Genomic DNA, 25,936 nt, shown 5'->3' with positions numbered 1-25,936 from the left:
GCAATCATCATAAAAATTAGGCCATCAATCACTATGCATTGTGTTATGAAGCAAGTCCGTAAAGACCACCTTCCTAAAACAAGTGGAATGCCTCTGGCCGTCTCACCTGCATCACGCGGTTCAATACAGCAGCAGTGCTGACTTTGAATACTACTCTAACTCGCACAAGATGTTCAGTGATACATGGTTACTCTTATGTCCACTTTTTATGAACTAGACCAATAAACTTACAGAGATATGATGGTTATTCAACAAAAAACCCCAACATGGCCAAAGTTCATTGACCTTACATGACCTTTGACGTTGATCATGTGACCTGAAACTCGAACAGGATGTTCAGTGATACTTGATTACTCTTATGTACAAGTTTCATGAATCAGATCCATAAACTTTTAAAGTTATGATGGTAATTCAACAGATACACCCAATTCGGCCAAAGTTCATTGACCTTTGACCTTGGTCATGTGACCTGAAACGCGCACAGGATGTTCAGTGATACTTGATTACTCTAATGTCCAAGTTTAATGAACTAGACCAATAAACTTTCAAAGTTATGATGGTAATTCAACAGATACACCCAATTCGGCCAAAGTTCATTGACCTTTGACCTTGATCATGAGACCTGAAACTTGCACAAAATTTTCAGTGATGCTTGATTACTATTATGTCCAAGTTTCATGAATCAGATCCATAAACTTTCAAAGTTAAGATGGGAATTCAACAGATATCCCCAAATCGGCCAAAGTTCATTGACCCTTAATGACTTTGATCTTGGTCATGTGACGTGAAACTCATGCAGGATGTTCAGTGATACTTGATTAACCTTATGTCCAAGTTTCATGAACTAGGTCCATATATTTTCTAAGTTATGATGACATTTCAAAAACTTAACCTCAGGTTAAGATTTTGATGTTGAATCCTCCAACATGGTCTAAGTTCATTGACCCTAAATGACCTTTGACCTTGGTCATGTGACATGAAACTCTAATAGGATGTTCAGTAATACTTGATTAACCTTATGGCCAAGTTTTATTAACTAGGTCCATATACTTTCTAAGTTATGACATCATTTCAAAAACTTAACCTCAGGTTAAGATTTGATGTTGACGCCGCCGCCGTCGGAAAAGCGGCGCCTATAGTCTCACTTTGCTTCGCAGGTGAGACAAAAACACCACTTCCCTTTTCTATTCGCTTGATTTTGATAAACAGGATTGTTTTATTTCAGCAGTATTTACCTGTCCGATATTGAGAGCAGGATTGATGCTCTTTCCAATCTCGAGCACGAGGTCTGTACGAAGAAGACTGTGCTCACCGGTAAGGCAATCTATCTCAACCTGTGACACGCCCACCCCGTATGTGTCGTAAGCGTAAGGATTCCCCTTCTTGGTTTGCCAGTCCCAATCCATACCTTCCAGTCTAGGAGCAGGTAAAAATTTAAAGCACAAAATTGAAATTTGAACAGAAATAGGCAATAAATGTATACTAGTAATATACATGCAATCTAGAATTGTATGCCCACTCTCATTCACTCATTCACAACCAATCCTGTATAGGGCCTTGGGCAAGGCTAGATGTACAAATGACAGAGTATTATGTTAAAACAGAATATTAAGGGTACTTATGAAGCAATAATAATTATATTCCGACTACATGGTCAGATTTCTGATATAATTTGTTATAAATGCATAATAAATTATGCATTTTTTTTTAAACAAAATTCTTTTATCTCTCACCTTTCTGGCCAATTTTCAATAAATTATTCATCATCTTTAAAATGAGTACAGATACCCTACATTGTGATTCATGAATGTGATTAAAACAAAATCTTTTATTTGATACTGAATGTATACATTCAAATTTTGGGCCACAATCTGAATCTCCTATTCACTTGTTTCTTTTTCCCCCCAGGCATCTTTTTGCTTTGATTTATATAATGCAAATGTTATCAATTCGGTTTTGATGAGGTAGATGAGAACAATGGTTTATACAAGGCTCCACATTAACTTTTTATGGTGGTGGCCCGTTCAGGCCACCAAAACCTTCAAATAATTTTTTTTGGTGGCCCACTAATAAAGTTTGGTGGCCCGAAAAATATAAAGAAAAACATTTCATTAAAAATGAATAAAACAAACTGAAATATTCTGCAATCACTAACACGTACCACTATTCTTTGTACATCTTGTATGTAAATCGTGCTTGCTGTTATTTTACTTTGCTTATTTTGTGGTAATATATAAATTGTTCTATCATTGTAAATATGAAATGATTGAAAGAGAAAAAAAGAATTGTATTGTTCCTAGGTTGTGTAGATTTTTAATCTCCGTATAGACACATACTCATAATGGTAAAGTAAATAAATAGTGCAAACTCAGATAGATTTACAAAACAATGATTTTTCCTTTCTTCCTTTTTGATTGTAAAACCTAGATTATGCAGGCCCCAAATCCAGTTTATTTTCTCTTTTCCAGCATATTATAGCAGGAGAAAATCACATGCTGCAGAATTAGAACAATGTGTAAAAGGGGGAAATAAACAAAAATAATTTTTAGAATAGTATATTGAAAAAAGAAAACAAAAATTGTAAAAATGAATACGTTAAGTGAAATAAAACAAAAGAAAAAATGAAGAAAGAAAAAACAAAGAACAGGTCATAAAAAAAAATTGAGAAAAAACAAAAGAAAATTTAACAAAAAAATAAATAAAAAACAAAATTATCAAAAAATGGGGAAAATTATTATTATTCAGTAGAAACATGTTCTTTAATCAGGCATTTTCAATGGGAAGGGGTATAAATGGTTTAATCACTGTAAAAAAATGAAAGAAAAAAATAAAATGGCAAAAGTTATCTGGAAAAAACAGTGAGAAAATTCCTTCCCTATATTTGACAAAATGATGGAAAAAATTCACATGTCATATCAATGAAATGCCTTCCCAAAGTATTTACTTCCTTAAGAGTGGTTTAAGAAGTCATTTGTAAACAAGAAAGAAAGAGCGGCCTATTTATTTTTGGCTCGAAGAGACACAGCTTCGAAATAAACCAAATATCAACATACATACAAATGCACATATGGGACTGTGATGTACTCACCTATGTGTATTAATGCATTTGGAAATCGGTCTTTTTGAGTCAAAAGAGAGGTCATAATTCCTCCTTTTAATGCTTGCAATTAATCAGGTTTCAGTAATATGGACTGTAGAAGGGCATTTCATTGGTGTAAAATGTGACTTTGACGTAGATTTCCAAAGTTCTGGGGAAGATTTCTTAGCAGTAACATTTCGTATCCAGCTCCAAGTCTGAATAGTCTGCTCGCGCACTAGCTAGCTAGCTGCAGTGGTTTCATGCATGCAAAGCTCAGCCAGACAGCCGGCACGGCCGGCTGAATAATAGTTACTGTATGCTAGCAGTAGGCCTACATACTGTCATGACTATGCAATCTTTGTGTGTAGATTAACAAAAAAGGCGCATGACGAATTGGCTTGCAATTTTAACTGTAGAAGGTTGATAAATGCATGCAAAATCGGGAGAAAAATTGCGCTACTTTGAAAATTATTGGTTGCCCGATTCGGGCCACCAAAACTTAACATTTTTTCAATAATGGTTGCCCGAGATGAATTTTTGGTGGCCCCGGGCCACCGCTAATGTCGAGCCTTGGTTTATATAAGAACTAATTCTTACCTATGGAATCCAGTAGCAGAAAGACTGACTTTGGCACAATAAGCAGCAAATACCTGAATGAAAAATAAATTAGGTTTGATTATAAAATATTGTCTAGAAACCCATACACAACTGTATATTGTAAAATGAATAACAGACATTTTGACATTTATATGCACGTAAAACCATGAAAAAAGTGCAATTTACAGTATACATTTTCTTCTTTTACTATTTTTTTTTCCATGTAGAACCAAAAGAGAAAGTTGTAACAATCTGGGAAAAACTTTTTACCCCGACCCACATTTTCATATATAAAAATATACTACTGCAAAAAAAAAGAGATCTATTGGTATCCCTGCAATAGAGAAAACTATGAATTCCAACTTTCAGGGTGATTACATCTTTCTAAAATGGTGTAACTTTCTTGTATTTTCAGTCAGATTATTTCAGTTTTCAGTAAAGTTTAACTAAGGCCATGGTCTTACACTCTGGTCAAATTATAAGAACAAGAAAATGAAATGAGAAATTTTCATTACAATGTATTTTCTGGGGTTTTCCCCAATCCTTAGATGGTGAAAAAACTATTTTGGTTATGTTTTTTAGACAGTCACTATGGAATTGAACTCCAAATATGCTGGTAAATTGAACCTCCGCAGTTCAGATATTTTAAGTCACAATAAGAAATTAAATGCAGAGTTTAAATTAACCTGAAGTTAAGAATAAATGCCATTAGCTCTTTAAAAATACTTGTCTGAAAGATATTAGCTTACCCATTGCTCCCAGGCTCCTGATGGGTTGGCATCCTTGAATGGCTTCAATCGTTCAATAAGGGTTTCACAAGCATTCTGTTGAATATGAAGATTCAATTATACATGGATATTGAATAAAAGGAAAATAATCAGGATTCTTTATGGCCTTTATACTAAATGTGTGAAAACTGAGATAAGTAGATATGTTTGATGCATTCTGAAAAGCATAATTGAAGGTGAATATTTATATGAATTAAACATAAATCTTAAAAATAAACTTACAATTTCCAAGTATATTCATTTTCGAATTCATCCATATAATGAATAACGATTCATCTGAATAATTTTTTTTAGAATGTACAAGTCTCTGTTCTAATTAAGTATGATAAATGAAAGTAAACATTATTTTTATTATTAATGTTATCATTATGATAACTTTTATAATTATAATTTTTACAATAAAAATCATTATTATGTTTTCTATTAGTTCTATTGGAACACAAACATTAGGAGACAGAAACTTTAGTCAACACAAACACCGTGAAGCTTACCTTAACAGCCCCTCCAAAGAGCTCTGTCCCAAGGCTACCTGAAGTTACGGTCGCATTCGGGACACGATCTGTTGAGGTATCAGAGGTGTGTATCTTCTCCACAGGTCGACTGAGAACTCTACTAGCAATCTAAAAATAATACAGATAACTGGTTAACACATCAACATTATTCAACAACTGGATAAGGAGACAGATGTATTTGATGCATTCTGGAAGCAGCAGGAGTGGTGGTAGTTGTTGTAGCAGTAGTACTATCAGAAACGGCTCTAAGTTATCATTGTCATGAGTAGGAATAGTTGTAGTACTACAAAAAAAAGCTGCTGCAGCAGCAGTCGCAGTAGAAGTAGCAACACCATTAAAAATGGCTCTAAGTATTTAGTCCAAATAGAAAATTGTTTTGTTTTAAGGTCCATCTGACACAAAATCAACCCTATAACCCCATATTGGCTTCCAATTCAACCAATCACTTATCGCAATATTAAACCTAATGGTGTGTACATGACTTGGCAAAGCATCTTTACCTGAATGATCTTGGTGTGCAGACCCTGACCCATTTCAACCCCACCATGATGAACAAGAACGGAGCCATCAGTATAGATGTTTACCAGAGCTGCTCCCTAGGAGTAGAAAGAACCAAAGATTATTCACTAGGGATTATTAATGTCTTCATTTTATATCTTTGATGTCTATTTTCTGTCACTTGGTTGCAACATGGGCGATGTCACTCTTGACAAGAGGCATTAGTTCACTGAAAAGTATTGCTGGATGAATAAAGGTGAATATGATGCCGATGGCGATTTGAAAGATGATGATGATTATGATTATGAAGAAGATAATAATGTTGACAAAAATGATGATAAAAATGGTGATAGCGAAAATGATTATGATGTTGGCAATACTGACAATGATCGTGATAGTGATTATGATGGTAATGATGACGTTGGCGATAATGATAATGGTGATGATGACAATGATGATGGTGATGATGATGTTGTTGATGATGATGGTGATGATGATGTTGATGATGAAAAAGATGATAATAATGATGGTGATGATGATGATCATGACAATGGTGATAATTACAGTGATAACCATGCTGGTGATGATTATGATGATGGTGATGATGGTGGAAGTAACAGAAGTAACAGTGATGATGATGACAAGGATGATAATAATGGTGATGATGACATCGATGTTAATGGTGATAGTTGGTGGTGATGAATACAATAAATGAGATGGTGATGACAGCTTTTGTGATATGATGGTATTAATATTGAACGAAACCAATGTACCTTCACTCATTTGGTCTACCATCAGTTTGCAATCTGATGTGGGCAAATGATAAGATCATAGGGCAATTCATTGAGTCTGTGTTCATCCTAAAAATTAGAATTAAATTGTTTGAATTTATTTAAATCTTTCTGAAATAGATTGACTTAAAGATCATTGAAGTTGTAATCTCCCATACCTGGTTCATAGGCGTCCAATCAGAGAAGCCAGTCCCATATATCATGGGGATAATTGCTATACCCTGCTTCTTCCATCGATTGCTCCTGCATTAAAAAACAAGAATAACAGACAAAATATTGCTCTGTTTCAAAAAAGGGTATAAAATTATTTCATATCAACTGAATAGGAGATCAAATATGTATTTGAGATTCATTGTATTTAATTTGACAACTGACATAGCAGGCAAACTCACTTATTAAACCTCTCAATCTCCTGCAGTCTCTCCTCATATTTACTCTGCTCGAGGCATTTCGTCCAACAATTCTTAATGATTGCCATGTTTAGTGGAGCCTGGCCTTCGTACATCGCTTCCCCATCACTCTTTAAGTTAATCTCACGAACCTGAAAAAAAAATAGGTCATAAGGGTTAATGAAAAAAGGTGAGAATGCTGGTTAATAAATTGAATAAATAAATGGTATGTTCATACAGCTAAGAAAATTAAAAATAACCCTACATATTCTATTGTGCTACTCCAGAGCTCCTAATATGCTATGCTTATTAATCCTTACATGGATGTGTTTAAATTTTCAATTTTAAATTGTTAACCATTGGTGCTTTCCCCGACTTCAGAGGTAACATATTCCAGAGTTTTGGGGCTACACAAGCAAAATAATGCTCAATCACCTAATGAAACTTTGGTTTAGAAATACAGGATATGTAGAAGCAAAGAATTTATTGATATCTCTTACATGTAAAAACACCAATAAATGGCAAACTGACACCTTTCATGTTTTCTTTAACACATTTATATAAAGTTGCTACATCCACAGCTTCGATTATGTTTAATAAGCATCAATGGTCAAGCTAAAAAATGACAACTTTCGCAATGTTGGATTAGCCATATTATAAAAAACAACCCAATCATTAACAGGAAAGAAATTCATTTTATTGAAGTTTAAAAGTGATATAAAAAAAACCCAGAAAATGATTTTTTTTACATAAAACAAACAAGATGCCCTGAAGGATCAAATAAACCATTAAGATTTAGATAAATATTTATTCATATTTTTCACATAACTTTAAGGTTTTAGTAGTAGATTTACAACAACAAACAAAAATCTCTCACATGGCAGCCACATTTTATTTATACAGAAATTATTGACAAAAACATTGCAGAAAAGATAATTCTGAAAAAAGCATAAAGAATAAACATTGATTTTCATGAGAATGGAGTAGATACCTGTAGCTGGGGAATGTTTCGTGCTAGTCCCACTTCTGACAAAACATGTTCCATGGTCATTGTGGCCTGCGGTAAACCAAAGCCTCTCATTGATGTGTAAGAAGGATTATTTGTCTTGCACAGATAACCGCTGATTCGGCAGTGCTTCAGGGAATATGCACTGTCCAAATGAAGCATTGCTCGGGTAAGAATCTAAAGAGGATTAAAAAGAGTGAGAAAAAAAAGAAATAAAAAAAAGTAACAGCCCAAGGAGGAGGAGAGGAAGGGGATTCTTCGTCTTTGGATACTATTTTCCTTGCAATGGTCAATAGGTCAGGTGATCTTCTAGACATGTACACTCATTCAACAAATCATGTTCAAAGTCTAACCAGGTTAGAGTCACTATCATGAAAACCAGATTAAAATCAAGGCAATTACGTGTATAGTTGAAGGGTTAGAGATAAAGACATCTAATCAAAATAGATTTTCATATACAATACTTTAAAAAGCCACACTAAAACATGTCTTTATTTCATATCATCCACACCACGCTGGTTTTTAGGACACACATTCATATCATGTAGTAATAATCTGGAAAAAATGGGAGACACTTTTGGGGGATACCAAAACTTGAAAGATGCCTTAACACTAACTTGTTTTAGAGTAATTTTACATTATTCTTCCTGAAAACAGCTTTGGGCCTTGTGTTTCAGTTATCGTTCATAAGAAAGCGAGCAAGGACATGCATTTTTTTTTAAAATTCTGTTTTATGATAATGAATTGCAGTTATTTTGCTCCTCTATTTCATAGGCTGCTTTATTCTCTGTATTAGTTATAGTCATGTGAAAAGGTACATTTTAAGGCTAGCTATTAATAACAAAGAGTCAATGAAATACAATATGAAAATAAAAATCCATATTTCATTGTTTGAAATAGACATAAAATGAAATACTCCAAAAATTTGCTTTGCCCAACTGATCGTGGGCCGGCAGCCACTGTGCCACCCTATGCAGTACTGGTCTGTTTGCTTTCCCTTGAAGGACGTACTTACAAAGGGTGAAAGGTCTTGGCTCCATCCGCTATCACAATAAAGCTTAACATCCAGAGCCACGATTCTTCCTTCATCATCAAAGCCAACCTTGTACTTGGCAAGAAAAGGGCTCCTAAACCCTCTCATGATGGTGTCATCCAATCTTGATAGGCACAACCTGACAGGCTTACGGACCCTGGAAACATTCCGTGGATTTGATAAAATGGAAAGTATGGATGGTATTTTAATATCTTTTCTTGTATCTCTTTATCATCACAAAGAGTTAATTTCCGATCATTTCAGACATTTCCATATCTTAATTTGTATGAGCATTATAATCCTATTTTGAATTTTCACCAATCATTTAGAGAGAATTTCTTCTCCAATATGATATCATTGCCAGCAATTGGTTGCAATATCACTTGCAACTTGATTTTCAACAAATCAGAAGCCTGAACTTGGAAAACGCATATAACTTTGAGATCTTATTTAACATGTTTGTCCGATGAGGCCCTAGCACTAATCATATTTTTTTTTACATGATCCTATAAATTATCTTACTTATTAGCTGAAACAGCTGTAATCATAGCAAACTGATGCCTGCCATCCTTTCCACCAAATGCTCCTCCTAGACGCTTCAATTTACACACTACTTTGTTTGCATCTATGCCAAGACAGTGGGCAATATTCATCTGAAAAGGAAGAGTAGGAAAGAAATTTTTATACACTGTACATTTTCACATGGGTGCATAGATTTCTCAACACACCTTCCTGGATCATGGGTTTCTCATCACACAAAATCATAAATTTAAATACAGTCCTTGTACCGTACATTATTAGGTGGAATCACCTACTATCAAAACATATATTCTAGAGCTTTGCACCTGTATATTAGGTGGAATCACCCACTATCAATATCATTAGACCTTTGCTACTTGAACATTATTTGGTGGAACCACCCACTACCAACAAGTATTCCAGAGCTTTGTACCTGTATATTATTAGGTGCCTGGGTGGTCACTGTCAGTTCCATCCCATTTCGTTCCAGGGGCTTGGCAATGCAGGCTCTTGGTTCCATGTAACAATGATCCTGGCTACCTATGCGGAAATCTCCATCTAAGTTGTGAGGCGCTTCATCGAGGGCAGTGTCCACATCGCCCCTCGTCAGCACCTTTGGCTCAGGACTGAAGTAGGAGCTGTGAGCTATGGCATCCTGAAGAGAAAATCACGGTATTGGTGGTAGTGATTTTTTTACCTGATTGCAAAGAGAGCATGACTGTTGTAAGCAAGCAAGCAACCAGAGGGACCTGGTAAAGTGGATAAATGTCTTACAAAGGGTGCTAGTGCACCAAGTGGGTATCAAATCCAGGTCAACGGAATCCAAACTCCAGCTTTACAGAGTGAGCTATCACGCCTCATATTCATTGGAAGAATTGTTGGTAAAGAAAAGTTGTAGGAAAAATGGAAATAATAACTGTGAGCTCCTATGTCTTTATTACATGTTTGAATGACTATAAGACCAAAATTCGACAGGCAGTTGGTGTTATTTATTTTGAACATTCCTGTAGCATTACGTTGATAATCCAATTGGCTTGAAAAATGAAACTTACCTCGATGTTCATAATAGCAGGCTGAATATCCTCATAGTGAACGCTGACAAGCTTTGCTGCCCTCGTTGCAGTTTGCCTATCTCTGGCAACAATACCTCCAATGGGTTGGCCTACAGCTTGGACCTAAATGAATAAGAATATAGAAACAATCATGATCTGGCCTAAGATCAACATAGATTATATATAGGTAGGCACACATAATAGAAATCTCATGTATACTTTTATCAAATGCTCAGTAACAGGAAGTTACAATCATTCTGACAATCAGCATTGTCACTATGGCATTCAATACGAGTAAACATGGGGGGGGGCAGGGCTTTTGAATTTGAATTCATCATGGCAAGGTGGGTTAGCTATCATAGCTCATACTCTATATGTATACATCCAGTGGAGATACTCTAGGTCAGACATTATATTCTGTTTCTGTTGTGGTAACTCCCGTAGGAACTCGGCAGGACAGCATTTTTTGCTGGTAAACGACAAGCTGGTATATAACCAATTACCTTGGAAACATTTTACGTCTAGGTTAATCAGCCATAGTGGCTGACATAATAGATGACAGATATCACTCTTGGGCCTTTTTATCAAAGTGGAGACAATGGCAGAGTTGGGATTCGAACTCACAACCTTGCGATTATGAGTCCAATGCTCAAACCACTGGACCACACGACCCGTATTGATAGTACCATCATGATAAACAAAGTACAAATATATCAAACCTCTACCAATGAGTGAAAAATCTTACTGTTTTAGAGACAAATACTTCTTCAGTAGGATCTAGTATTTGACCATTGACTCCAGGCACATCTGTGTGTGATACAAATTGGACAACCCCTACCACAGCTAAGGCTTCTGAAGGATCAATAGATCTGAATGAGGAACATAAAAATCATCATAGTCAAGTCCACTTCAACACAGAGATGATTTACAGCATGTCCCACAAAAATGCTAATGGCACTCTAGATTGGTATGATATTAGAATTACAACATTATTACATTGTTTATATCTTTACACCTGTAAACTACAACTAATTTTCTACAACTGAATGAAATTTTATGTGATATGGGGGGTGTTTCACAAAGATTTAAGTATGACTTAGAGTCGCACTTAAATGTCTAGTTGCGCGCAGTATAAAAGGCATGACAGCATTGGTCAGATCATGCCAAGAGGACGCGCACTACTGCGTATTGATCAATAAGATTGCGCGTTGCATATCATGTACGCGTCGACCTTTAAGTGCGACCTAAGTCATACTTAAATCTTTGTGAAACACCCCCCTAGTCCAATTATCACAAAGACATGAGCATTCTTCATTAAACATCAGGAAATCTCTCCATTCAAGTTTCATATTAAGTAGAATGTGTAGTCGGGTTCAGTTAAAAAGATTTGCTTCATCTATTCAAGTGGTGCAAAGTATATCTATTCGCATTCAGCCATGGGCGTAAATCTTCAAAGATTTCTAGGACTTGGGTATGACCTATTGTATAAAACAAACAATGCACGCATTCTTGTGCATAGAGGACCTAAATGACCTCTGTGCTTGACTCGCCAAATGGATATACCGCGCTCGGTCCTGCGGACCTCGGTGCGGTATATCCGTTGGCTCTTCTCGCACATCATTCACGATTTGGCCCTGCATGCACGCGCTTATGTGCATTATTTGTATGATATACAATGTAATTTGGTAATTTTCACATTGTACTCATTAAGAGTGCCCTTAGCATTATTCTTGAACATGCTGTAAATAAAAAGAGAAAACTTAAACAAATGCAATGGTGAAAGTTCCATCAAAATCAGATGTAAAGTAAGAAAGACGTGATTTTTTATTTCGTAATAAATGATAAATAAAAAATCAACATGGTTTTGAATCAATGCCTTGACAAAGTTTATAATGACGTTCATGAGAAAAATGTTTTTCCTGAATTTCTATAAATGATCTGACATGCGATTTCTCCATTTAAAAGTGACAAATGAAATCCTTGATACAATGAAAATAGTTGGACTGCTAAAACCAGGGTTAATATGCTGAAACATTGCAGAGCACTTCATTGATATTTCTGGTGAAGGATACTTTAAACAATATTCATTATCATTATTGTTACAATATTATTGCTAACATGCAGCTGACTTACATGATCTTAGCATGGGGTCGATTACTTAGTACAGGAACAAGACACAGTTCACCTTCGGAAAAATAAAAATAAATAAAAACATTATATCTTCAATCTCAATTAGCCTATATAAACAAATTGTGCCAGTAACCTTGTCAAAACAATTAGTCATTACTCATTACTCATTCAAAGAATTTTCATTATAGTTTCTAAAGAAATACTTTCTTACTGGAAGCTCCATTTTCCTTTAAGTTTTCTCTCATGAGAAAGATCTATTATCAAGAATAGTCATACAGCAACTTTAAGTTTCAAAGACAATATCATAGATGGGTCCAAATATCCCAGCTCTTTTAGGGGTAAAGAAAGTATTGTATCAACCATACCAACTTTATAAACATCTACAGAATAATTTGAGGGCCTCAAAACCCTATAAATTGGTTGAGAAAACATTATTTCTCCTTCAGCAATAGCACAACGTAGCAATGTGTACTTGTATTACAAGAGATCTGCAGTGTTTGTTTGTTTTTACAAAAACATTTGTCACATAAAGTTCCAGTCTTATAAAGATTTGTTTTAATAACAAAAGCACAATTTCTATAACAAGTTTGATATCAGCCTATAGAATTAGACAATATTAGTATAGCTTTTCACTGCTATTGGCAATTTGTTTGATATTATAAGTTTTATGAAATGGGCCCTGTTGTACAGTGCTATCCCCCTGGGACCTTCACAGACAACGGATAACAGTTTACCTTCTATCGGTGGGATATCATCTGTGTAGACAGCCTCTCCAGAGCACTGTTCAAACGCCGACAGGTTGACTAGAGGGCGTCCTACAGGATCAATATCTGGCTGACTCTCGGGTGGGGGCTGAAATATAATTCCATTGTATTCCAATATAAACAAGAATTTGTTATCCAATTGAAACATGAATAATGACATAAAGAATCAAGAGTTAAAACACATACAATTTGGCATTTCTATGGCATCTTTCCACAATGAAAGCTGTCAGTACTTGAATTGCCTCATAAATACATGTATGCATAGATGAAATGTAATGCACAGTTTTTTAGCATCAAAGTGAGGGAACACAGGCACATTACCATTTCACCAAGGAAAATTGAGCATCATTCACCTGAAATACTTGAGCACTACAGAATGATCCCTCAGAGAGGCTGGTGAGAAGACTAGCATCATTGAGAGGAACACCAAGAGCAGTTGTCTGCTCTAGAATCTGGACAGAGAAATATTGTAAAACTTTCATAAATACAGAAAATTATTATTGATCGAGAATGTTGTAGATATTCCAATAACTTTATTATAAACAAGTGGAATGCCTTTGGCCGTCTCACCTGCATCATGCGGTTCAATATAGCAGCAGTGCTGACTTTGAATACTACTCTAACTCGCACAAGATGTTCAGTGATACATGGTTACTCTTATGTCCACTTTTTATGAACTAGACCAATAAACTTACAGAGATATGATGGTTATTCAACAAAAAAACCCAACATGGCCAAAGTTCACTGACCTTACATGACCTTTGACCTTGATCATGTGACCTGAAACTCGCACAGGGTGTTCAGTGATACTTGATTACTCTTATGTACAAGTTTCATGAATCAGATCCATAAACTTTCAAAGTTATGATGGTAATTCAACAGATACATCCAATTCGGAGAAAGTTCATTGACCTTTGACCTTGGTCATGTGACCTGAAACGCGCACAGGATGTTCAGTGATACTTGATTACTCTAATGTCCAAGTTTAATGAACTAGACCAATAAACTTTCAAAGTTATGATGGTAATTCAACAGACACCCCCGATTCGGCCAAAGTTCATTGACCCTAAATGACCTTTGACCTTAATCATGAGACCTGAAACTTGCACAAAATGTTCAGTGATGCTTGATTACTATCATGTCCAAGTTTCATGAATCAGATCCATAAACTTTCAAAGTTATGATGGGAATTCAACAGATATCCCCAATTCGGCCAAAGTTCATTGACCCTAAATGACCTTTGACCTTGGTCATGTGACGTGAAACTCATGCAGGATGTTCAGTGATACTTGATTAACCTTATGTCCAAGTTTCATGAACTAGGTCCATATATTTTCTAAGTTATGATGACATTTCAAAAACTTAACCTCAGGTTAAGATTTCGATGTTGATTCCTCCAACATGGTCTAAGTTCATTGACCCTAAATGACCTTTGACCTTGGTCATGTGACATGAAACTCTAATAGGATGTTCAGTAATACTTGATTAACCTTATGGCCAAGTTTCATGAACTAGGTCCATATACTTTCTAAGTTATGATGTCATTTCAAAAACTTAACCTCAGGTTAAGATTTGATGTTGACGCCGCCGCCGCCGTCGGAAAAGCGGCGCCTATAGTCTCACTCTGCTTCGCAGGTGAGACAAAAACCCTGATGAAACCTTCATAGCTGCCTACCTTCATTGAGAAGCCTAACATCTTACTTTTCTTTCAAATATTCTACAATTATCAAGGCTCAAGTATTTGACAAAGTAAAGTAAATAGAAAGTTTTTGGGGAGGTTAGACATAAAAGGGGTATTTCTAAAATGCTAATTTTAGTACTTAACAGTAGTTGAAATGTCAAGTTTAAACTACCATTAAATGTAAATATCACAAGAAAGTCCAAAAGCAAAGAAAAGTTTATGATGACCTACTTCAGAATGACCGGTTTCCTGGCATAAACTGACAAAGCTTCGGATGAAACACGTGGCCATCAGGCAACCTTTGAACTCTGCACTGTTCAGGTCAGATTCTTTATCATCTACTTCATGGGTCAGTTTGGTAGATATCGTATTGATGACATCTTGGAGTAGACCTTGATCGAGTGTTCTAAGAAGGTAAAGTAGGAGAAGCTAAATGCCACCGGCCAATCAAGTGCTTAAAGATACAAATTATAGTCTATCACTGAATCAAATCTACATGTATACTAGTGCACCTTTCAAACGCTTTGTTTATCAACAAACAGCTCTGTCTTATTAACAACAAATTCGAAAAAAAAATCTAGTCACTTCAGCCCTTGACAGCAATGATGACGACATGCAGAATAGTGATACATATCATGAAATAAATTCATCATATGCATTTTATTGTGCTACATGTATAAGAGAATTCTACAGACATAAAAGAGATGTTATTTGATTTGGTATTTACGTGTAACACTAGATGACTTCTTGACCAGAGATAAGCTTTAATAAGAGGATTGGAGCTGTACAAGAAGTTGTTCCTTCACATGATTTTCATTTCACTAAGTAATACAATTTACCTGTTGTTAAATCGTAAAGGTCCTAGAAGACTCTCTCCTCCAAACATCATGGTAAGAGTGGAAACATGGTTAGCCTTTCCACCATCCATCACAAAGAAGATACAAGAATTGACAGTGGCAAGACAGTTTCTTCTTCTTTGATTGATCTTGTATGAGTAACAGAATTCATTCTGGACAGGTCGACAAAAAGAGAGATGTTAGTGAACTCATAGTATGATCTTTTGTAATTTGCATCATTTATTTTAACCCATACTAGCTCTAAATTAATCCTTTCATGCCTGAAGTTGAGAACATTTTGCAGTATTTTATGGAACAGAACACTGAGTAAAAAGAAAGAAATACAAGTGGACAACCTCTGTCAGCACTGACTTTGAAAATACTACAATGAATAATTTTTTGCAAAAATAACATGCATTTGATAATAAAATACTAAACAGAATACCTCAATTCACCCAAATTCTTGATCATGTGGACTGACGCTCATTTTAGATGATACTTTGTCACCCCTTCTAGAAAGTTGCACGAAACAGGTCCGTATACTTTCCAAGTTACATGTATGATGGCATTTCAAAAACTTAACCTTGGCAAAGAATTCAATTTTAATACAACAGGAAAAAAGACGAGTGAAAAGAACAAGATAAAAAAAGAAGAAAAAATATGAAAATAAGCTATAACTTAATGCCTAATACGGGCATAATTAAATTTTATTGGACGATCAAATCACAGTAAATCTTAACAGCTTGTTACCTGCAACTGATAGAAGCCTGTAGAGCCTACAGGCATGATTGCCATATTCATAGAATAAAGATTATGCCAAAACGTCTCACCTACCTTTAATGTGTACGGTATGAAGACATGCTTAGCTATCTCTGATGGTTTCAAAGAGTTTTCACTGCACTTCTTAAAATTCTCATCCAGGATCACCTCTCTTTCACCTGAAACAAAAAAAATGTGAAAGCTGAAATATACCTAAATTACTTTGCAATAATCAAAGTTTAAACACCACTTTCAAGTGCACGTATTCAAATTTGATTCCTTCACCATTGTTAAAACTTAAAATGCACACTAAATTAAAAAAAAAATTGTAATGACCTCAAAAGCTTTATTATGCCTTCATGAACTACCATTTTAATTTTGTATTGGATCTTTATGTTGATATAACAATGAGCGATGACCTCTATAACCTTGAGCTCATGACCCCCGCCCCCAAAAAAACCATCCTGGTTGTTTAAAAATGCATACCTGAGCCAAGTTACATGATGTAACTGAAATATTTTCCAGCATTTAAGGTCTGTGACCATGTTTAAATTTATACCATTCATATTCATACTAAAGAAACCCAATTAAGGTGGAATTTTAAAACATCCTCTTTCGCTACCAAAATAATATAGACTATACACAGCCCTAGAGCTCTTTATCAAACATAACAAGTTTTCTCTTTAGAAGTTTATAAACATACCTCCTTCTTGTACCAATGTTGCAGTGGCACCACAGATCATCAAAAGGGGTACTAAATCTCCTCTTCTGGAAAAACTTGAGATGGTGCCACCCAGACTCTAAATAAAAAGAATTAAGAAAAAAAAGAAGTTTAAGGCCTATCCAACCTAACACATAGGCATGAACTAGTCTGGTGTGCAAACCCTTCACTTGAGTTACTGGGTCTGAATGCGCAACCTACAATGACCTGTGTACTAAAGGCCTTCTTGCAAGTTTTATATGTGCTAGTCTTTGGTGAAGACCCACTTGTTGATCAAAGTTTCAATCAGGCTCTGTGCCTGCAGACTAGGCATCTAATTTATCAACAGTATATGCTAGGACTGTATATTCATTACATTACATGTACATCTGGCAATTGTGCATGAAGGCATAACTCATTAACATAACTTTCTAAACTTTTGAAATCGGATGGAGAGACTTACAGCCATGTTTCTTATCTGTGGGCTGGCGTACTGTTTCAGCAAGTTGATGATCGCTGCAAATGTTCTTGTCTGATATTCTGTGAAAAGTTCGGGAACGTAATATTTACATATGCAAATTGACATACATCGTAAAACATTGGTCATGTGAAATGTGAAAAGTTAATGGACTCCTCAAAGCACTTTTGCAAATACATTAAGAACATTTGTTAATACCAACAACTTTTGCAGATAAAATACCAGGGTTATTATGAAACATTACTATATAGACTTCTGATAAAGTATTGTTAAGTGCTATATAAGCAAGAATAATTATCCTCATCATCTATCAAGGAGAAATTAAACTTTTATTTCATTCATTTTTAATCATATTTCTTGTTTTGACTTTTGTTTCATATACAAACACTACAATAACTCATAATGTAACATTACAAACAAATAAAGAGTAGACCATTAATATTATGATTCATCCAGTAATCTTGAAATAACAGTCAAAAATTGAATCATCTACTGGAATTTGTTGAAAATTGAAAGTATTAGTAGATCATCAGTAGATCAGCCAGTAGATGATTCAATTTTTGACTGTTAAATAAAGAGTAGACTAGTAACATTATTATACCATCAGTCTAGTAATAAAGATAATAAAAGTCAAAGAAATATGTTGGGACCTACATAAAAGCAAGCATATTGAAACAGCATGGACCTCAAATAATTCTACATAATAAATAGAAGACAAATTTTATTTTAATGACCTTGAATATCTAAGTCTGAATTGCATTAATATAAAAAAAGGAAAAAAGGAAGGATTACCTGGTAAGCATCTTATCAAGGCACTTAGTTCTTCACTTAGCTGTGTCATGGTCACTCCACAACCAATTGTAACACCAAGGTCGGATGCCTTGATCTGAGTCAACTCTTGAATCCTTGGACTAGGGGAAATAACCATCGGGAAGGTAGCACCCCCTCTCCTGATGTTACCTGTTTCATAAAACAATCGTGAATATCTATAAAGTACATGAGGGGGTGACAGGCTTCCGAGCAATAGCTATTTATCATGCTTTTATCACCCCTGACCAGAATGTAGCACTGCTCCATTCTGTATCGTTTGTTTAGACGATGTGCAATGTCATTTATGGTTGTATCATGATTTGGTTAAAGGAAAAAAAAAGATAAAAAAAAACAATAATAATACTAATAACAATAATGATAATAACAACAATAATAATAACAATTAATAATAATTATAATGATAATAATAATGATGTCATTGTTATGATATATTTTTTCCATAAGTTTGCAATTTTCTTATGCCATCTTTTATTGTTTGATTGTTTTATTTCTTGTTATATTTCTTCTATGCCCCCCAGGAGGGGCCATCAAAGACATTGGTACAAGGCTCTCCTACCTATTAATCACTGTCAAGATGGCATCCAGACTTCATCTACTTACCTATAATGGTGTTGCCTACTATAAAGGGGGCTGCTGGGTTCTTGTTCTTCAACCGAGTTACCTCCTCAAGGGACGAGGCTAGGATCCAGTGAGATTGACCGTTCCTAAAGCTCAATGACCTTTTAAAAATGTCCTTGTCAAGCTGGTTGAAAATAAATATTGGCACAAGATGGAAAAAAAGTGTTGAGAAATTGTGAATAACACACATGACACTGCTTATTAAATGTGTCAAAACTTATACATCATAACTGTATTATTAAAAGTTTTTGTTCATATTGTCATTACAGTGAATTGCCTCCTGCATGGTCTACACCCACTTTGTGTACTTCCTTTTGGTCTGATCTCATATGGTCTAATACTCTAATCCCATTTCTTCCACAACCACTTCTACAACTAACTGTTTGTTCTAATTGACACTTTAATCATTTCAACCATTCCCCATTTAGGCTATACCCATTTTGATGATAACCCACTTGGTCTAACAACAATTAGTCTATACAATTTGATGATCTGTTCATAAACCAATATTTCATTTGACACAAAAAGTGAAAAAGTATAAAGTGGAGAGAGTGGGATTTCGACCACCTGAATATTGCACTATAAAATGACAGTATAGCCAAAGTAAATACTAGGCCAAGTGGCAACTAAACCAAATACATAGTAGACCAAATGGGTTAAGCAATATGATACTAGACAATCTGTGAAACAGACCAATTGCTTGTAGACCACATGGATATACCATTATTTCAGTTTGATAACGTTTTAGATAAATTATGAAATATATTATGATAAATTATCATTGAGAAAAACAGTCCTTTTGAAATCATTTTTGCCACTTCTATTTTTCACTTGTTTGATTTCATCAAAATCAAAATTAGAATGATACATGGGTGGATTTCTCTTCAATCCAATTTATTCATTGACCTGGAGTTATTCATCTAGCCCCACCCATTCCAACCCCCCCCAAGAAAAAATGTTATACTAATTACATAATCATTAATAATATTAATTCTACAATAATAATACAAATAAAAATATATCATAATGATAATAACAATTGTGAAAAAAGCAGGCCCTACGTAAATTCAACAAAAGAGAAAATAGTAGAATGCTGTGACGTACCAGTAAATCTGGTGGAAATATTGGTTCTTGGGTGGGATCATATCCTTTGTGATCCTTGGTGGTTAGTGAAGGGACCTGAAACAAAATAAGAGTAAATAGAGATAAATATCTACAAGGTTTGAAGATGTTGTACACAGAAGGAATTTCTAACAGCTTGAGATTATTGTTTCAACACAGGAAGTTGTATTACCTAACTCTCAAACAAAATTCATTCACCTCCTACAACAAAATATTTTGTTCAATTTTGTTCAACACTTCAATTTTCTGACCAAAAACTCTTATGAAAAGAATATCTATTCTTGGACCCCCCCCCCCAAATAATCAAATTTAACTAAATGATGTAATACGGCTCTCACCAGAACACTTATTCTGAAATTGGTTATCCAACTACCATCAAACTTTTTACCCCATGATCGAATATATAACCTGATAATCCTGTATAAAAATGTATGGGCATCAAGTTTTGAATTGATCAGTCTATGGTTCTTTTGTTATCTTAAGAAGAAACAATTTTTTCATTTTACTCATAGCTCTGATCATTTACATGTATTGCATAAAATCCAATAAAATTGATGTGTTTGAGTATATGCATGCTTGAGCCACTTGATTGACAAATGATTTTCAATTATCATGACAACAAGCCATATTCAAGCGTATGATGATCTCTGTGAGATATTTCACATAGTGAACCCCCCCCCCACTAAATAACACAGTCATCTTTCCTCCTATATGCCTATTTCAGACAAGTATAAATGTCAAGTGATTATTTCAACAATACAGTTGACTTTATATTATCCACTTACAATTAATTCAAAGTATAAAGATAGTATATAACAAATATTATTTTATTATTAAAACCAGGGGCGGATCCAGGATTTTCCAAAGGGGGGGGGGGCAAATTTTTTGGAGGAAAAAATAGACAAGCAAAAAAAAGGGCTTTAATTTCAAAAGAGGTTGCACATCTCTCTTTTCATTTTTTACATCACAAATTTTTATTTTGCTTCTCAAGGGGGGGGGGGCATGTAGCCCTTGTGCCCCTCCCCTTGGATCCACGCCTGATAAAAACCTATTTCACTTAATCACTATTCTTATACTGATCTACATGAACTCAACTTCACATCTTGGGCCCCTTCTTTTCCCCTTGTCTCTTCTTCCTTTCTGGCACAGTAGCAGTTATCCTAGAATATAAAATAATAACAAATCAAATGAGAAATAGAACTTTTCCAGTAGTAGGGAAAGGTTACAAAGAATAATTTAAGTTTGAAGGTTTAGAAATATTGAACAATTTGCAAACTGATGGTATACCACCTCTAAATAAACATATCTCACAAATACGTTATTGTGGTGGTCTGCCTGGTCAAGACAAAAATCAATTTTATTTCAATTCTTTTACAAGTTCTCATATTAATGAAATTATTTCACAAGTTTGACCATTAAAATTATTAATGTGTTGAAGTATGTGGTACTGGATCTCTACGAACTTTAAATATATGGGAAAAGGTTAAACAGAATTTGAATTCAATTTTCATTTGCCTATAATACATCTACATTATATCATTATATTACATTCCATTGATTGGCCGAGTCATGTCAGTCAGTCTACTGATAGGATACACTTCCTGGTGCCCTACAGATAAATAATTGAATTTAAACACAAGTCAAGAAGTCAAGCACATTTTGTTCCAAATGCATATGTTTCATTGGTTGCAATTCAAGTTGCGATTGACCTTTTTTAGTTCCATTTGATTGCAAGTCTTTCTGCAACAGTAAATTGCCAATTCATCCATTGCCAACTCGTCCACTCATCTCATGGTCTACCTCCATTTAGTCTATTAATACCATCCTGTCCATCAACATTTTGTCTCACAACCACTTGGTCCAATAACCATTTGGTCCAAGAATCATTGGTCTAATCAACCAGTTCGTCTATGACCATTTCATCTCATAACCAGTTGGTCTCGTACCTATTTTATTTTAGTCACCTACCCCACAGAATGTAGAGAATCCATCTAAGATCTGTCGATAGCCTGTACATCGACATAGGTTGCCTTCTATGGCTGTCAGGACGTCATCCATGTTGGGTTTGGGGTTGTTGCGTAGCAGGGTGTACACCGACATCACCATACCTGGTGTACAGAACCCACACTGAGTACCATGACTCTTGGCAAGACGCTCCTGAAAACAAATCAATAGGTGCAAGCTGTGAATAAATGTTTCCTTTAAAAACCTCTAGGATTTTCTCATTGCTTTGACCAGTATGCAACTTTTTAAAGGTTTGAATTGATATGAATTCACTCCTAAAATCAGCACTAATTATAAACTTGTTACCCAGTTTATTCACGACTTGGAAAAAATAATATGTAAATAAGTAAATGAGTCAAATTTGATAAAAATTGCAAGAAAATTCATACAGATGTCTTCAAATATCCTAGTTATTAAACAGTTTATATATTTAAAGTACCAGTTTTCCCATGAACCAGACAAACACCCTCTGGTCTTGTACTGCATGTAACCCATTCCTTACATCCCCCAGTCCTTCCACAGTAGTAACAGCTTTCCCATGAACCAAACAAACACCCTCTGGTCTTACCTGTACTGCATGTAACCCATTCCTTACATCCCCCAGTCCTTCCACAGTAGTAACAGCTTTCCCGTGAACCAAACACAGAGGCATCAAACATGCAGTAACTGCAACATGGCTGAAAGTAAAGTAACAAATAAAATAGTTTTTAAGTTGAACTCTTAAACTGTCCTTCACTTAAATACCTTATCAGATTGTCACTCCTAAATCCGTACATAGTTAAAACAGCTCTTTACTTATCACGAGAACAAGATATTTTTCAGGCACATAATGATCTCTGTGACCTTGACTATTCAATCTTGTGACGCCAGATTGGAAGACAGATCAAGGTATAAAATATATTAATATTCAACCCAATGGTCAATCCTGGATGTTCATTTATTAAGAAATCCCACTCAATTTTTCTCTAAAAACATAAAACATCTTTTTTAATCTTAACAAATTACATACAATTCAGGCATGAAACATGAGGATGGATGAGATACAAGTACCTTTTAATTTCTCCTTCATTCTTACTCAGCATTTATAATCATCTGAATTATTTTACCTGATTTGCTTAGTGAAAGGGTCAGCAGATGATATCATTACAGTACAGGCTCCGCATCCTCCTTGACCACAGGCTGCCTTTGTACCGGTCAAGCGTACTGACAGTATCAGTTAAAGGTAAATGACACACTAATCTTCCCAGCCATAAATTACAATGATTCCTTTACCATCATACATAAATGAGAAAACATCTACAATAAAATGCGGTCGCATGTCATAAGGTGGTCCAATATCGCGAACAGGGTAAAAATTGTCAAAATTTTTATTTTTTGATATGTTATAGCTATTACCATTCTCTAAATAATGAAAAAGTTTTAAGTCTCAAATACCTTTATTTTTCCTTCAAATGACCAATTAACAGTTAACTATTACATACACGTGAATGTAAATGTGAATTTTGAAATGCATTTTTCTCAAATTGGACCTGCTGCACAAAAAATGGTGTCAAAAGTTAATGCAACATTGGATCACCCTAGTATTTTGCAGTTATAATCTTGAAACATCAATAATTAAATCTGTAACAAAAAATCGAATGATTATCTATTATTGTATGCATATTAATTATACTAATTAATCAACAGTATTTAATTTTACATTTTTGCCCCCAAAATACCTGTCACTGTATTTATATGCTTGGCAAAATGACAACATCATGGGTAGAAATGTTTGTTGCAATGATACACAACATTTGCACTAAAAATTAAGATTACAAATTAGATAATTAACCAAATTTCTCCAGTTTACTAATTGATTAGGTTGCAGATCAGAGCTGACATACACATTTTTTTCATTGCTGCATATTTTCAAAATTATCAAATTTCTTTGACATTTAGTTGTTCCCTGCTTTAAAACACCCAGAAATATGAGGATAACAGTTATATTACATATTATAGTGAGTTGTTAATTAAGTTTAATTAATATTCTATCATTCACCGCATCCACCGGCTCCGCCACCCCTGTTACTTCAAACTTAATGTGCTATAGTTTTTGTTCCTGATATTGTATTGATCTAATTCAAAGTAATATATTTAGCCTATAGTTCTAGCTTTAAAATGAGATCTTACTCAATAAATTTGGTCAAGATGCTGTGATGTAGCAACAATTTATCCATGGCACCGTGTGGAAAATTGTTCATACGCCACCCTTTTTGCATACCCAACTTATGAAATGCGACCATATTCATTATTCATAAAATAAAGTTTTTCTTTTATATCATGAAGATACAGCTTCATGAAACAGCATGTACAGATATGCTAGAAGAATATGACAATTTTTATTCTCAAGTGACATATCTGTAATTTCAATGACAATACAAGAAGTGTTTTTTTTTGGCTTGCAAACAATGCATTTCGATGTGTCAGATCAAAATGTTAACATCACCCCAAAACAATTAGGAAAGTTAGATTTTTTGGTATGTGCTACCGAAAGCTGAAAATTAAAAGAAAAAAAAGGAACTTTTATATGCATTGTTTATTAATATGATTTTTATTTCTTTTCTTCAATCTTTGGAAAAGGATACATTTGGTCCTGAGGTAGGTCAAGAGAGTCATCTCGGGGTCCACATCATCCTCCTCGATCTATTATGAGAGATACAGAGAGAGAGAGGAAGGAGAGAGTGGAAGAGAGAGTTCTATTTTCCACCTTTTACAATGGTAATGCATTAAACGATGTAAGCACTCCTTTTGTCAAATGAAATAAACTACTTCCATTAAAAGCATGAAATTCATCATTACGAGAAAAATTATATTATCAACATTATTTGAAGCGAAGTACACCTACCTTGACTCCATTACAGAAAAAGAGCAACGTGTCTGTCTTATCCATTAGTGTTCTGTCACTGTACTGTGTCTGTAGTTCAATCCAGGTATAATGAACTGTATTAAAGGAAAAAAGGGGTTAATCTGTTTGAGTAGATTCCAATCAAATCAGGTGTAAATTATGAAGTTATCTTGGGGGATGTGCCATAGATACAAAGAGGTACAAGATGTCTAGGACCCTGTGAATGATTTTACTCTTCAAACGCCTTCTGGCTATTCTGCTTATGCAGGAATCCTGGTCATCTACACAAAAGTGGTCGCCTAACATCAGCTATAAACTCAAGCATCCCAGCAGCCTTGACCCCCCCCCCCCCCCGCCAGCTGGGCTATCCAGGTATTTGATGAGGGGGTGGTGGTTCTGACATAAACTTCTAAAAGTAATTCAAAATTAAAAGAGGGGGGAAAAAATCACAAAAGGAAAAGAGGTCTTAAATCTCTGCAAATGAAGTTGATATTCCACTGAGGGAGAGAAATAACTTTTACTGTTTTGCAAATTGGCACCCCCACCTAATCAATACACCCCTGTACCTTCACTGGCACTACCCCTGGAGAAGGGAGGGGTCTCTACCGTAATATCATTTATGACAGTGTGATAGATATTGGGGATGAGTTAGATGAAGTTGACGACCACTTTGCCTGTGGATAATTTATGCCCCTAAAATAAAAGTTTATCACCTGTCCCATGCTAGCCTCCAAGGCTTAACTTTTAATTAGATCACCATTCTGAACCCTGGTTCAATTGAAACTCAGGTCTAGACTTAAGTTGTGGTTTAACTATGGCTAGCCAACCATGGCATAATTTTGTGTCAGTAAATATTTATCAACTC

At 35.0% G+C, this 25,936-nt stretch overlaps 1 protein-coding gene across 2 annotated transcripts in view; it reads right to left on the bottom strand.

The window, feature by feature from the left end:
- LOC121408377 (xanthine dehydrogenase/oxidase-like) overlaps window positions 1-25,936 on the bottom strand; it is a 42,379-nt gene that overhangs the window by 3,042 nt on the left and 13,401 nt on the right. For both annotated transcript variants that reach the window (XM_041599837.1, XM_041599836.1), the window contains exons 2-31: window positions 25,072-25,166; window positions 24,812-24,869; window positions 23,294-23,390; window positions 22,756-22,864; window positions 22,152-22,340; window positions 21,278-21,343; window positions 20,166-20,240; window positions 19,044-19,185; window positions 18,405-18,572; window positions 17,598-17,674; window positions 17,138-17,234; window positions 16,510-16,613; window positions 15,679-15,848; window positions 15,071-15,245; window positions 13,512-13,610; window positions 13,129-13,246; window positions 12,398-12,449; window positions 11,010-11,133; window positions 10,265-10,387; window positions 9,646-9,867; window positions 9,216-9,346; window positions 8,676-8,850; window positions 7,646-7,837; window positions 6,658-6,806; window positions 6,424-6,508; window positions 5,477-5,572; window positions 4,956-5,084; window positions 4,426-4,500; window positions 3,677-3,729; window positions 1,236-1,416 (exon numbers count right to left, since the gene is read on the bottom strand). In XM_041599837.1, coding sequence (XP_041455771.1) covers window positions 1,236-1,416; window positions 3,677-3,729; window positions 4,426-4,500; window positions 4,956-5,084; window positions 5,477-5,572; window positions 6,424-6,508; window positions 6,658-6,806; window positions 7,646-7,837; window positions 8,676-8,850; window positions 9,216-9,346; window positions 9,646-9,867; window positions 10,265-10,387; window positions 11,010-11,133; window positions 12,398-12,449; window positions 13,129-13,246; window positions 13,512-13,610; window positions 15,071-15,245; window positions 15,679-15,848; window positions 16,510-16,613; window positions 17,138-17,234; window positions 17,598-17,674; window positions 18,405-18,572; window positions 19,044-19,185; window positions 20,166-20,240; window positions 21,278-21,343; window positions 22,152-22,340; window positions 22,756-22,864; window positions 23,294-23,390; window positions 24,812-24,869; window positions 25,072-25,116 — 3,576 coding nt within the window. In that variant the 5' untranslated portion in view covers window positions 25,117-25,166. The remainder of the gene's footprint in view (window positions 1-1,235; window positions 1,417-3,676; window positions 3,730-4,425; window positions 4,501-4,955; window positions 5,085-5,476; window positions 5,573-6,423; window positions 6,509-6,657; window positions 6,807-7,645; window positions 7,838-8,675; window positions 8,851-9,215; window positions 9,347-9,645; window positions 9,868-10,264; window positions 10,388-11,009; window positions 11,134-12,397; window positions 12,450-13,128; window positions 13,247-13,511; window positions 13,611-15,070; window positions 15,246-15,678; window positions 15,849-16,509; window positions 16,614-17,137; window positions 17,235-17,597; window positions 17,675-18,404; window positions 18,573-19,043; window positions 19,186-20,165; window positions 20,241-21,277; window positions 21,344-22,151; window positions 22,341-22,755; window positions 22,865-23,293; window positions 23,391-24,811; window positions 24,870-25,071; window positions 25,167-25,936) is intronic.

The sequence above is a fragment of the Lytechinus variegatus genome, chromosome 2 (genome assembly GCF_018143015.1).
Source record: "Lytechinus variegatus isolate NC3 chromosome 2, Lvar_3.0, whole genome shotgun sequence".
NCBI lineage: Eukaryota > Metazoa > Echinodermata > Echinoidea > Temnopleuroida > Toxopneustidae > Lytechinus > Lytechinus variegatus.
Note: the sequence above shows the minus strand (reverse complement) of the source record. Positions and strands in the feature narration are given on the sequence as shown.